General features: G+C 38.3%; 1 protein-coding gene across 1 annotated transcript in view; it reads left to right on the top strand.

The window, feature by feature from the left end:
• Positions 1 to 15056, top strand: part of LOC109928243 (dynein axonemal heavy chain 17-like) — a 334316-nt gene that overhangs the window by 260915 nt on the left and 58345 nt on the right. Inside the window, exons 47-49 of the mRNA XM_048610756.1 lie at positions 8948 to 9183; positions 11541 to 11663; positions 12822 to 13026. Coding sequence (XP_048466713.1) covers positions 8948 to 9183; positions 11541 to 11663; positions 12822 to 13026 — 564 coding nt within the window. The remainder of the gene's footprint in view (positions 1 to 8947; positions 9184 to 11540; positions 11664 to 12821; positions 13027 to 15056) is intronic.

Genomic DNA, 15056 nt, shown 5'->3' with positions numbered 1-15056 from the left:
GGAGATAATGGTTACTATTTTTCTCCTAAATTGATACCCATCCCAACAAACTGATGTGCTACAGAGCAAATGTTTGTGGCCCAGGGGTTTAATTTGCAATGTGACAGGTAAAGATGCAATGGTTTTAAAGATATCTTAATGCTTGAGTAATGTGAGGGGGTTTGCTGGCATTCTTCTTTCAGTGGAAGTGCTAAAATAAACCTGTATCAATTATTATGTAACAAAGAAAATCGTTGGGAATTATACATCTGAAAGAGATCTGTTTCTTTCAAGTTGGCTCCAGATTTCACATCTCAAAATTGCCCACTATATCCCAAATATTATTTCCTGAAAGAAATCAATTTTGAATGAAATGATAACTGCTTCCAGCATCTTCCTTGGGACCCTATTGTACAATTTGACCTTTCTCTCACTGAAATTGAGGGAAATTTTCAAGGCAGGAGAGGCTAACAAGGAATTAATTTCCTACTACATACCTTCATGATAAGAAAGAATAATGGACAAGAGACTGAGGAAAATGGTAGAAATCCATGAAGGTCAATTCAGATTCATGCCTGAAATAATGATGGCTTTGTTGTTTTGAGACACAATTTACATAAATGTAAGAAAGGTTGATGCAATGTGGAAATTGAATTAATGAATCTCTAGAAGGCTTACGGCTGAATGCACAGGGCACAAGTCTGGAGATGTGCTTGAAAATAAGGAGCCCGTAAGAAGTGCAGTCAACTATGACAGGATGTGTATAAGAAATGCCAGAAAGAGTAAGGAGCAATGTTGTGAAAGTGGACATTTCACAGTCAAAGTTGGATTGCACCAAATATTGGCAACCCTTCTCCTGGATTTTTATGGATCTTCCAACTGAACAAGACAGACCTAAACTCTATGGTCAATGGTGGATGTGATGGGGATAATGTGAATGGACTGATTTGAAGAACTGGAATAAAGCACTGGAAACCAGATTTCAAAATCAGTTGATGAAAGACCCAGAACATGGACTGCTAATTTGAACTTCAGGATGGAGATCAGATTAAGTTTGCAAAGATTGTGGGTAAAATGAGTAGTTTGAGTCAATACTGATGGGAGATGAAGTATAGAACTGAAAATTAAGCAATGAGTTGGCTCTGGTTGGAGTAATTAAAAGAATTGCATCAGAGTATGATGTGATAGAAAAGTACCATTGAGCCTGAAAAGAAGAATCTACAAGATAGTTATGAGACTGGCCTTACTTTATTCTGCAAAAACCTAGGCTACATCAAGAAGAGAGGAACAATTATTAGATACTAATGGGATGTGGATGCTGAGATGGATGCACAGCGATGAGAAAGAGCAAGATCAGAAATAACTACATAGGATCAGAGAAGACTGTAGACGTATTGATCAAAGTTAATTGGAAAGAGATTGAAGTGTTATAGTGCTATGAACCAGACCAAACCTCCTCAAAATATATCAAGGAGATAGCCTAGACCCTGACGTTTTCTTATTTAGAGGCAAGTGTAAGGCATTGCATTCCAGATGCATTTCGATTGGTCAACTACGAGGCTTTGAGCAAAACACACTTTATTCTTATGCTACAGTTAAAATAACGACAAGATACAAATAAAAAAAAATTGGCTTAACTGTAACTCTTAATACTTAACAAAATAATATTTTCATTATTTTAACTGTTCCAATATAGCAGCATCCTATAAACACCCTTGGCAAAGGCAAATAGAAATGAAAATTCAAAAACATGAACCTAGCAGCAAAGAGAGAAATCAAGCTTTTGCAGCAGCAGAGAGAGCTGTGACTTCCTCCAAAATCCCAACTTCACCAAGTGAAAGCAAAACTGAAACCTGGAAACCCTGGGTCTGTGTGAGCTTGACTCTACCCACTCTTGCTTCTTTTGTCTAGTAAAAAAAATCTAGCTGCACTAATGTGCAGACAGAGCAGACAGCTTGGTATCAGGTTCACAATATGTGCTTTCAAGAGAAATGATACAAAACAAATCCCTCTTAAAGGCACATCTTGTCACAATGGTCATACGTTAGTAAGGGGGTGGAAACATGATGAGGAATGGATGTGGAACTGTCAGGAGGATAAGACAAGGAAGGCCTTAAACTAGTTGGAAAGATTCAGTGGTGAGTGATTTAAATGCAACAGGACTAACAGAAAACTGGGTGACTAGTTTGAGAAAAAAGAAAAGTAACCAGCAGCCCCCAGGTGAAATGAGAGAATCTGAAAGGAAGATGGAAGGAGAAAGGTTCACGTGTGTTCTATAAAAAGTACAGCATGTATTGGGAGATAAACTCTCTGAAATTGACATTATTCTGACATCATCCCACCCTTCTCTGGGTTTCTGCAGGTTGGGATTGAAATCAAGTGGGCATTTCCCCCAGTTCTATTAGGTAAATAATTAAGGTAATTGCTATGATCTTGATAGAGACAAGTACTTTAAAAAAAATCCCAGTTATTTACTAAAAGGATGAAGCCTCAAGATTCCACCATTTTAAACTGAATAATTTTTTTACTGTAAAAGTGTCAAACAAAGCAAACCCTAAATATAATTTTAGATAGCTATCTATATGCTATAATCCAGAAGTGACATAAGTTAAAGATGATTTAACAAGCAAATTTTTATTGGTTATAAGCTATAACTTGCACGGAGTCAGCTAAGACAATTCACATGAATTCATTCAGCAGTTTTTTTTTTAACTATATTCATTTTGTGGGATGTGGGTGTCACTGGCTGGGCCAGCATTTCTTGCCCATCACGAGTTGCCATTGAGAAGGTGGTGGTGAGCTGCCTACTTGACCCACTGCAGTGCACTTGCTATGGGTTGACCCATAATGCCCTTAGGAAGGGAATTCCAGGATTTTGATCCAGCGACAGTGAAGGAATGAGGATATGTTTCCAAGTCAGAATGGTGAGTGGCTTGGAAGGGAACTTGAAGGTGGTGCTGTTCCCATATATCTGCTGCCCTTGTCCTTCTAGATAGAAGTGGTTGTGGGTTTGGTAGGTGCTGTCTGAGGATCTTTAGTGAATTTCTGCAGTGCATCTTGCAGATAGTACACACTGCTATTACTGAGCATCGGTGGTGGACAGAGTGGATGCTTATGGATGCAGTGCCAATCAAGTGGGTTGCTTTGTCCTAGATGGTGTTAATCTTCTTGAGTGTTGTTGGGGCTGCACTCATCCAGGCAAGTGGGGAGTATTCCATCACGCTCCTGACTTGTGTCTTGTAGATGGTGGATGGGGTTTCTGGAGTCAGGAGGTGAGTTATTTGCCGCAGTATTCCTAGCCTCTGACCTGCTGTTGTAGCCATTGCGTTTATGTGGTGAGTCCAGTTGAGTTTCCGATCAATGATAGCTCACAGGATGTTGATAGCGGGGGATTCAGTGATAGTAACACCATTGAATGTCAAGGGGCAGTAGTTAGATTGTCTCTTATAGGTGATGGTCATAGCCTGGCTTTTGTATGACATGTATGTTACTTGCCACTTGTCAGCCCAAGCTTGGATATTGTCCAGATCTTGTTGCATTTTGACACAGACTGCTTCAGTCTTTGAGGAGTCACAAATGGTGCTGAACATTGTGCAATCAACGGCAAACATCCCCACTTCTGACCTTATGATGGGGGGAAGGTCATTGATGAAGCAGCTGAAGACGTTTGGGCCTAAGATACTTAATGAAGAACTCCTGCAGGCATGTCCTCGAGCTGAGATGACTGACCTTCAACAACCACGACCATCTTCCTATGTGTCAGGTATGACACCAACCTCCGGAGACTTTGCTCTCGATACCCATTGATTCCAGTTTTGCTAGGGATACTTGATGCCACACTCGGTCAAATGTAGCCTTGATGTCAAGGGCTGTCTCCCTCACCTCTGGAATTCAGTTCCAGGAGCATGTAGTTTGTCAAGATCCTTCAAAACTTTGCCTTCCTCACAAAAAATTCAGCTCCTCCCCCTTCTAGGAGCTAAACTGTTCCTCAGCTGACAGCAGTATACAACTAACGTATACAGCAGGTACCCACTTGATTTCATTCTGACCCCATAGAAACCTGGAGAAATCTGGAGAACTTCCTCAGCTCAGTCTGGATGCTGCAGATTCATAAATGCTATATTCAAGTAACAGGGACAACTGCAACAAATATATATTTACTTATTCTCAGCTTCTGGACCTCGCCTCCTCTTTTTCAATCTGCCTATACTACATTGCAGGGATCATCAACTTCTACTAAGCTTGGAAGACTCTGTTTCCATTGATATGTTATAAGCACTTTCAGTATCTGCAGAAGTGTTGGTTTCCAACCTCTGTCTCATCTTTTGTCTCCTTGGAAATTGAAAGGTTCAATTTTGTTTTCAGTTAGGGTGTATGTAAAATAAAAAACTACAGCCTTTGAAAGTACAGATTCCATCACATAATTAAAAGCTAATTAAGACATGTTTTAATTCTCAATTCAAGATTTCACAGTCAGTGCACCTATTTCCAAATGTATCAGCAACTCACCAGATTCACCGAGTTAAGTGCATAACAGGAACAGCTTCTTCAGTAAAATTGACAAGCTGGGAAGGCTTTGATCAGTGAAATCAAAGAGCCCCAGCCACAACCATGTAAGAGGGTGCTGTTCAAAATATTTATCTCAAAGAATGCTACCACCATTTGACAAAGATCCAGTAGTGTTTTGTGAACCATCAATATTTATCTTCCATTAATGCCCGAGACCTTTTGTGAAGCATGTTATGGACCAGACCAACACCAACACCCCAAAATATATTAAGAAGATAGCCTAGACTTGAACATTTTCTTATTTTAAAGGCAAGTGCCAGATGTTGTGTTCGGATACAATTCGATTGGTCAAATTACCGGATTTGAAGCAAAACACACTTTAAAGATACACTATAGTTAAAAACAACAAAAGAAAGAAGAAATTGGAATAAGTAACTCTACTGGAAAATTTAACAGAATAATAAACTATTTAACTACTAAACAATAACTGTCCCAATGTAGTAAAATCCCATAAACACACACTTGGCAAAGGCAAATTCAGTAAAATAGATTGCCTCACAGGCAATTCTCCAGTCCAGGAGGAAAAACAAATCAAGAGAAAACTCTGAAAAAGAGAGTAGCAGGGAGGGATGTACTGCAACTCCCAAAACCGGCTTCAAGACCCCAGCAACTGCTGCTCAAAAACAAAAACTAAAAGTCCTGTGTCTGCGGGAGCTTGATCCCACCCATTCAGGCTGCCTCAATTGTTCCAACTTTAAAAAAACTCGAAGGCCTCACAAATTCCTTACTTTATTGAATTCTAATGGACAGTTCTGTACCTCTATCTTAAAACCTCTCTTCAAAAAAAACGACAAAAGCCATAGTATCATCACAAACAAAATATATTTTTCTGAAAAATGGAGAAAACACTGACTTAAGATGGTTGTACTAGTCACTTGATGAGGTTGAGGTTAGCTGTGAGACCAATATGAGATTAACAAGGAGAGTCTAAGCTCAAATTTTATTGAAAAGTGCTGAAACTCAGTATGAAGAAATTCCAGTTTTTGATTTGCATCTTTCTGGACGTTTCATATATTGGGATGACCTACACATTACTGAGCTTTAACAAAACAGTGGCACCAGACATAGGAATATGCAAGTGAGCCACACCTCAAGCAAAAAGCTTTTGGACAGAGCAGAGAAAGAAGATGAATCCATTCAGCAGGAAAGAGGCTGGCTGTTTCTCTTAAATAAAAACCAAAAGAACTGCGGATGCTGTAAATCAGGAACAAAAACAAAGTTACTGGAAAAGCTCAGCAGGTCTGGCAGCATCTGTGAAGGAGAAAACAGAGTTAACGTTTCGGGTCCAGTGACCCTTCCTCAGAACTGTTTCTCTTCCTGTTTTGTCAACCTCTTGGAAGTTAGCGTTAGTAATAAAGCAAGAGGGAGAAACAACTCCTCACTAGGAACTCAATGATTCTTCAAATTTTGCTACACCTAATGATATGAGACATCAACTAATCAGCCATGGTGTCAGGGCCAGTAGCTTGGTTGCACCACTGACAGATTTGTTAAAGAAGAACACAAAATTTTGGTGGACAAAACAATGCCAGGAGGCATTTGAGAATTTAAAACTAGTGTTAACCACTGCACCAGTTACAGCCACGTCAAATTTCTTGAAGCCCTTCAAAATCACTTTTGATACAATATATGTAAGTGTTGGAGCTGTGTTGGTACAGGAGGATGATTGTGGCATTGAAAGGCCAATCGGTTATTTTTCAGTGTACATGTTGTGGGTTGTGAAAGTGTTATTGAGAATGTGTTACCGCAGGTTTAAGAGAAAATATGTGTATAAGAGAGAAATGGTGGTGTTCAATGTTATATATGCATATAGAATTTGTATGAAATGGGTAACTCTAGATGAATGCATTATGGATTTAGTAATAATGGTGTTAAGATTTAGAAAAAAAAACAACTTTTCATAATGATGGTTCCTTTTTTTCTTAAGGGAGAACATGTTGTGAAGTTAGGTAGAGTGCTTGTGAATTGGAAGGCAGGATGTTAGAATTTGTTTGTAAAAATGATAGCGGGGAAGAATGTGTGGTTCCTTTAAGAGGTAATGTGCTTTTCTAAGCTTGGAGATAAAAAAAAAGTCTGCAAACAGCTGTGACTGCACAAACACTTCTTAAATTGAAACATATTTATCAATTGGCTGTGTGATTGGCAGCCTCGGCTTATTTTGATGTCAAGGCAGGCAGCTTGAATATCAGCCAATTAATTTAAAACAGGCACTTAGAGACTGAAAACCAATTGAATTTAAATCTGGTGTTGACAATCTAGGACCAATCCTATTATAAGAAAATTGACAGGTCATCAAGCCTATCTAAGAAGAGGGTTTTTGAAAATCAGTGTGAGAGTGAACTGTCATTGGAAGAGTATAATTCTGGCTCTCAGATAAATTTTTAAGCTCTCTGCTTAAGCATCATCTAAAAGGTACCATGGCACTCTTAGCTAATATCCTTGACAGAAGGATTCAATGAAGAAAGAATTCCTGACTGAAGAATAGTGGGAAAGGCACAGAACATTCCAGAAGATGCATTCTGACTGTAATTTTGAGAGTCTAAGTTTTAATTTATTCTTCTTATTACTTTGGTTTATGTAAGTGGGATTTGTATTTATTGGAACAGTATATAGTTAGAATTTTGTTTTATTCAGGAATAGTTAGTAGTTGGGGGAATTGTTTAGTTTGTTAGTAGTTATGTTAATTTGTTAGAGTTAGATAAATAAGTTGTTACTTGATGCTTACAAAGTGAGTATCAGGAATAGCAAGAACTGTAGATGCTGGAGTCAGAGATAACACAATATGGAACTGGAAGAACACAGCAAGCCAGGAACTGTGAAACCTCTTCCAAGGATTCCCATCTTGAAGAAGTTGTCCTCTTCCCTCTGGAAACACCTCAGTGGATCTCTCTCCCACTGCAACCTCTGGTAATCTCCTCTGATGCTGCCTGGTCTGCTGTGTTCTTCCAGCTCCATATTGTGAGTATCAGGGAGTTCATTTCATTTAACCACCCCTCTGTAACAGATTTGGGGCTGAGAGGAAGATTATACCATTTTTCACATTTCCTTTAACAGATTACAAGGTGAAGTGAACTTCTCTGGGTGTTTAGGTTTTAGCTATTAGAGGTGGGGGTGTTGACCTCTCCTTTGTAACATTACCCAAAAGACATGAAGGTAGAATAAAATAAACCAAGCTATTTATGTATGGCACCATTTGGAAGACTTTGAAATTCACAGCAAAAATATAATCCCATCTATCTCAACACCATCACTTTACAGTCTTCAAATACCAAAGTATTCATCTCTATCACAGCTATAAGTTTGGTTTGACTGTTTCTTTCAATTCCCAGTTGAGAGTTTGATGGACCTCTTTCGATTAGTTGTGCAACTAAGCTTAAACTTTAGCCTTAAATAACACCTTCAACGTTTCAAAACAAATACTTCTGGTCTGTAAATTTTTTTATCAAATACTTACACTGAGGTAACTTGTTCCATAACTTCTAAACTAAATCTTTTATTCTGGAGAAATTGTTTTCGCAGTTAACAACCAGGACTCCTGAAAACTGAAACCAAAAGATTCCCAATCTATAGGATCATCCCTCCCAGCAAAAGAAAAATCCTGATTCTTCTAAGCTGAAAGCAAGATGATGTTTTTCAATATTTATTCTGTTTGACTGTAAACCTCTTTCAATGCAAATAAATTCCCATTATCACTCCAGGGACACACTTTTTTAAAAAAAAATAGTTCGAGGAAGACAGACAAGTTAATCATTAAAGCCCTTCATACATAGAGACCAGGACCCACATGCCATGAATTCAAAATCCAAACTCCAAAAATTAATCGTACAAATTATACATCTTAGTTCATAGATGTCAAGTGCAGTCATTTTCATCAGGCCTCTTGAGTTCAGCTTTTCTGTCCGTGTTTGGATCAAAGCAACAACAAGGATTGGAGCTGAGTGGACACTGAAGTACTTTACACACCTTTGCTATCCTTAATGCTTCATCTTTAATATGAAGGAGCAATGAGTCATCTGCTGAGGGAGGATGGTAATCAGAAGAAAGTTTCCTTCCCAATGTCTGACTTGATGCTATGCAAGTCCATGTTGAAGATACACAGATCCACTCCTTCCCAACAGTATACCACAGGCTATATATTTACTTGTAGGTACGCATCTACAACTCCTTCACTAAATAACATTAAGATCTAATAAGATAGCTGTGATTTACTGTCAGAAAAGAGAAAATTATCTAACTAAAATAAAACAAAAATCTAAACTTTTTTTAAAATTCAGCTTATGTCATATTATTCCCTCCACTTTACAACTTGGTGTAAACGATAAAATTGCAGGTTGCTAATTCCTGTCAATACAAGTTCCACTCAGATTTAAGATACACACTTTTCTTGTGATCATTTTAGGTGCCAATTCCAATAACTGAAAACTTGGATCCACTCTCCCTTCTGACTGATGATGTTGACATTGCTGCCTGGAATAATCAGGGGTTACCTAGTGATCGGACATCGTCTGAAAATGCTACAATCCTCTGTAACACAGACCGTTGGCCTCTAATTGTTGATGCACAACTACAAGGTGTCAAATGGATTAAAAGAAAGTATGGAGATGATTTGAAAGTCATAAGACTTGGACAAAGAGGGTTTGTACATTTGGTTAAAATTGGAATTTCTAATATTTAATATGTTAAATTTGAATACATTAACAAAGTTCTGTCTAATTACTTTCTTCCTAAGATAGTTTTAGTTGAGGGAAAGACCTTCAATCACATTTGACACTATTCTCTCAGAATACCAACATTCCCATCTTCCCACTAAAGAATTTTCCATTTCTTAAGTCAATCAATGGGTTCTTATCTGCTTTAACTGGCAATCTATTACAGTTAATATCACAATCTCTGTAAAGAAATTCTTTCCTGAACTTTCCATTCACAGTGCCAAATCTATCCACTGCTACCATCATAAAAGTGTTGTCTTAAATTTACTTCCACTATTTCATTTGACGCTTTATACTGTATCCTCTGGTTATATTGTTCTGGATGATATAATGGTACGTTATAAAGAACTTTTCAGATGGCTTTTATCAAGATTGAAAAGCCTCAATTCATGAGTATTGATTATTCATAGCTGTGCCTTTTGACACCAGAGGTACAACTTTAAATATCAGTGGCTGATTTGAAGGGTGGACTTCATTAAAATGGCACTCCTGAGCTGCATTGCCTGAACAGGGTTCAGACTACACCAATTCGAGACTAGTCCTAAATGGGGAAGTCTGGAATCTGATCCACCCAAAAAAAAGGTTCAGACCTTTCAGTTTCCGGGGGACACACCTTAACTAATGCATATTGACACCCTTCAGAAATCCCAATACAATGACAACCTGTGAGAGGGCCTGGAAGTTTAAACTTTGATGGGCAACAACCCAGTATGCGGAACACTCAGACTGTCTCCAAGTCTGACAGTCACAGACTTCAGAAGGCTCTGACTCACATATAACACTTGAATAATTATCCAGGAAAAATTACAGATTTAAAACCTTGCTAGAACTTTTGGGTGACTTTACTCCTGATCACCAATTTCTCACAGTGACACACATCCCCTGACCTGGCACCCAATCCAACCTGGATCCCAGAATCAAACCCAAAACCCCTCCTGCCATCCAGCCCAACATCCTGACTTACTCCACCCCCTTATCCACTTGCCAATCACCCTTCTATCAACCTGTCACATTCCTTCATTGTTCAACTACCACTTGTTCCCCCTCACCACCTGCCACTCTATCCACCTCGTCCACTTATCTGCCAACCTGGATCCTGACCCATTTACCTGACACTTAGCTTCTCTGTAGCTTTTCCAAGTTCCTTTGGGACATTTAAACTGTGTTTACTTATTACAATATAGCAGCTTTTGCTGTAGAAAAGAGACTTAGCTTCTGCAGATTCACAATGCTGCCTGTGTGGTCCATTGTGTCTGTTGGGAAGGATCCTTTAACAGAAGTCAGGCCATAACAAAAATCTCAGTGAAACCCTAGTCAATAACCTTTTGTCTGATTTGGGTCAGAAATAGGGATTCTAACCCACATCAGAAGATTTGGGGCTATACGTTTAGAGAAGTAATCAATCCAGATTTACAGACTATCAGTAAGATGTCATTTCTTGACATAGTACTCAGCTTGACTGTGAATATTTATGGTTGGGGAGCAGAGTTTAGATGATAGTGTTCTGATAGTGTCATCTACCTAATCCTCCTCCGGTTTCTGAGACTGATATAGCCTTAGTCTTAGTTTTCTACAAACTATAAGCAACACTAAGAGTTGTTGGCCTAGAAGTTGGATCATGCAAGTCTCTAACAGTCCAATGTGCCAGTGCAGACACACTTAACCTTCTTCTGCACCATAACAATTCTATAATTAGCAGCGAATGTTCATTCTGCCATGAAAGCTGCCTTCTATTTTGTAAAGTAACTTTAGAATTTAGAATGAGAATTTAGTATTCTTAGGCATCTGGCAGCTGATTAAGTGCCCCACTTTCACTTTAGTCTGTTTCACCATAGACCAATATCCATATTTCACAAACATTTTTAGCTAACTAATCAGATATTTTCTGCTGAGATGGTGGTCCTGATGATGTGATCTATATAGAGACTGTTCAGTTAACCACTGGCAAAGTAAATGTATTTTTAATCAGCTTATTGTGCAACTAGAAGCATAGGAATGCTCCTCCTAGCTCTATGGACAGCAATTTATGTTCCCATACTCCCATCAGACTCACCTCAGGACCTTGAGAACAGGTTGAGCATGGTGTTTTCTAAACTGTTGAATTCCTCAAGGTCTAGAATGAGTGCTGATAGCAGTTTCTCATGAGCCTGCATTGGCCTCATTAGTTATGTGTGCAGTAGCTCCAGTTCTGACATGATCTAATTTACAGGCCACTTATTATTAAACTAAATGTGAAAACTATGCAAGAATTTAACATTTTATCACTAATTATTGGGCATACAGTTACCTTGATAGTATTGAAAATGCTGTATCCAATGGAGACACTTTATTACTTGAAAACATCAGTGAGACGGTGGAACCAGTCCTGGATGCTCTTTTGGGAAGAAACACCATCAAAAAGGGAAAGTAAGATTAGCTGCCGTATGTTCTCTGATAGTTTATATAGTGGCTTTCTTCAGTTTACAGAGACCAAATACGTAAATCATTATAAGCTGCACTATGATCAATAAGGGCTTTAAATGTAAACCAAGAAATAAAGTTTATTCCAGAGATACAGAATTGTAAACTGGAGAATTTATTCTAAACTTACGTCAAACTTTGATTTGATCTCATTTTAAGCTGCTCTGGTTGCCATTTTATCAAGAGTACAATGTGGCACTGGAAGGGTTACAAATATTTGCAGAGATGATACCCGTATTGCGAGATTACACCAAATTGTGAAGGCTTTTTCTATCTCTATTTTAAAGAGAAAGCTATTATTGAACCTAATAGGGGTAATGAAAATAATGGAATGTTTTGATAGCAAAGTCACAGGAAGTGTGTTTCTACTTGTGGACAATAGCAGATCTAGACATAAGATAATTACAAGAAAAATCAAATAGGAAATGCAGAAGAAATTTTTTTTACTTAGAGAGTGATAAGAATGTGGAACTCACTGGTGCGAGAAGTAGTTGAGATAAATAGCAGATCAGGAAAAGCTGGATCAACATATTGATTTTAGTTGCAAAAACAAAGACAAGAATATTTCTTAAATGTTAAGACATTGTAAGTGTGCGTGTGTCCAATGGGACCTGGTTCCTTATTCATGAGTGATAAAAAGGTCGCATGCAGATACAGTAAACAATTAGGAAGGCAAACGGTATGCTGGCCTCCACCACAAGGGAATGGAAGAAACAATAAACAACTACCTTCCTTTCTTCACCCTGCATTGGGATCTCTCCCAAGTCTTACCCACCATCTTAATATAGCATGCCTATGCTGAGGATTGTAATGAGCACTCCTCTAGCAGAAACAGGCCATAAGCATCTCCTGCCTCATTAACATGGCTGCAATGTGTCTGCTTTGACTGCAGATAGTCCAGTACCATTCCCCCACGAAAATCCCAGAAATCCATGGGTTACAATTAAAATCTCAATTCCCTTTCTTGAGCAGATAATGATCAGTCTAAAGTTAAACATAGGACGTCCTATATATTTATAGCCTACAAAACCATTGTAAATTTAGCTCAGAAAATGAATGCTCTGATCTACAAAATACAATAATTAATATTTATTGCATACTTAGGTATATCCATATAGGAGATAAAGAAGTCGAATATCATCCCAACTTCAGGATGATACTTCAGACCAAGTATTTTAACCCTCATTTCAAACCAGAAATGCAAGCTCAATGCACTTTGATTAATTTCCTTGTAACACGAGATGGTCTGGAAGATCAACTGCTGGCTGCTGTGGTTGCTAAAGAACGTCCTGATTTAGAAGAGCTGAAGGTATATTTTAATAGATAAAAGATAGACATATTTGAAGAATCACACACAATATAGGTATGTTCTAGTACAATGGTGTATTTCTAATGACATTACTCAATTAATTAAAGGCTATTTTATTTTATGCTGTTTATATAGAATATATATCACTAAGTTATTTATCGTAACACAATAGTAGTTATTTTATTGTTAAAGGTTTTGTGAAACTGTTAGCAGCATCTTTGCATTCAAATGTGACTTAGTTCTTATTTCTCCCAAATTGTAAAACAATGGATTTGATTAATATGGACAGATTTTGTTGAAAAGTTAAAGGTGTATAAATGACAGGCTGTTAGTGCTCAAATCACCTTGTAATTTTTATCAAGGAACAGAACAGTTTGTTTTTTATTCATGGGATGTAGACTGATTGCACCAGCATTTATTTGCCATTCTTAGTTGCCCCAGAGGGCAGTTAAGAGTGAACCACATTGCAATGGGTCTGGAGTCACATGTAGGCCAGACCAGGTAAGGATCATAAAATCAGAATCTCTATAGTTTGACAGAAGGCCATTCAGCCCATTGAGTTCACCGATCCTCTGAAGAGCAGCCCATCCAGACCAACACTTTCCCCATAATCTTGCATTTTCTATGGATAATCCACCTAGCCTGCACATCCCTAGACACTATGGGCAATTTAGCATGGCCAATCCACTAACCTGCACATCTTTAGATTGTGGGAGGAAACCAAAGCACCTGAAAGAAACCCATGCAGACATATGGAGAATGTGTGAACTCCATACAGATAGTCACCCGAGGATGGAATTTTGAATCCAGGTCCCTGGTACTGTGAGGCACCGTGCTGCCCTCAGAATGGCAGGGTCATTCCCTAAAGCACATCAGTGAACCAGATTTTTTTTTTTGACAGTAGACAATGGTTTCATGGTCATCGTTAGACTCTTAATTCCAGATTTTTATTGAATTCAATTTCCATCATGTGCCATGGTGGGATTTGAACCCAGGTTGTGATTGATTTGCATCTACACCCCTGTACTACCACCCTCTGTCTCCTACCTTCAAGCCAATTTTGTATCCACTTGGCGAACAGTCCCTGATACCATGTGATCTAACCTTATTAACCAGACTTCCATGCGGAACCTTGTCAAAGGCCTTGCTAAAGTCTATGTAGACAAGGTCTACCACTCTGCCTTCATGTATCTCTTGGTCACCTCATCAAAAACTTAATCAGGTTTGTGAGACACGATTTTCAATGCACAAAGCTATGTTGACTATCACTAATCAGTCCTTACAGTTGTATTCTGAAATTGAGCTACCTGCAATTTTGATAAAATGCTTGCATTTGCACACTGATTGCTTTGAAATTTTGCCACAGAAAGGTAAATCTAGCAATTTACAGATAAAGAATCCTTTCAATAACATGACAATAATTAATAACTGCCATAAACAATTTTAAAGAAAAACTGCTCTTAAGGGGATATTTGGTGCAGGGGTATTATCCCTACCTCTCAGTTTCAAGTCCCAGCTGCCCTAGGGGTATGCCATAACATGTCCAAATAAAGTAAAACTAGCTTTCTCTTCATGGGCTCTGTGTCTCAGCTTTGGACCAGAAAGTCTGTTTCTGTCATATCTGCCCCTGGTGTGTGTTATAACATGTCCAAACAAATTGATTTCAAAATAAAAAATAAAATTTCTTGTCCAATAAGTGAATCCTTATAAGTAATGCTTCCCTTCAAATTTAGCTGTTATGTCCAACTGTTCTTTGATTGGGAACTTAGTCATAAAATCATACAACATGGTAAAAGACCCTACAGCCCAACCAGTCCATGCTGAACATAATCCCAAACTAAACTAGTCCCACCTGCCTGCTTCTGGCCCATATCCCTCCAAACCTTCCCTATTCATGTATCCATTCAAATGTCTTTTAAACATTGTAATTGTACCCGCATCCATGACTTCCTCAGGAAGTTCATTCCAGATGCAAACCATCATCTGTTTTAAAAAATTTGCCTCATGTCTTTTTTAAAATCTCTCTCCTC

This window comes from Rhincodon typus, chromosome 23 (genome assembly GCF_021869965.1).
Source record: "Rhincodon typus isolate 14 chromosome 23, sRhiTyp1.1, whole genome shotgun sequence".
NCBI lineage: Eukaryota > Metazoa > Chordata > Chondrichthyes > Orectolobiformes > Rhincodontidae > Rhincodon > Rhincodon typus.
This window is presented reverse-complemented; position numbering and strand designations above follow the sequence as displayed.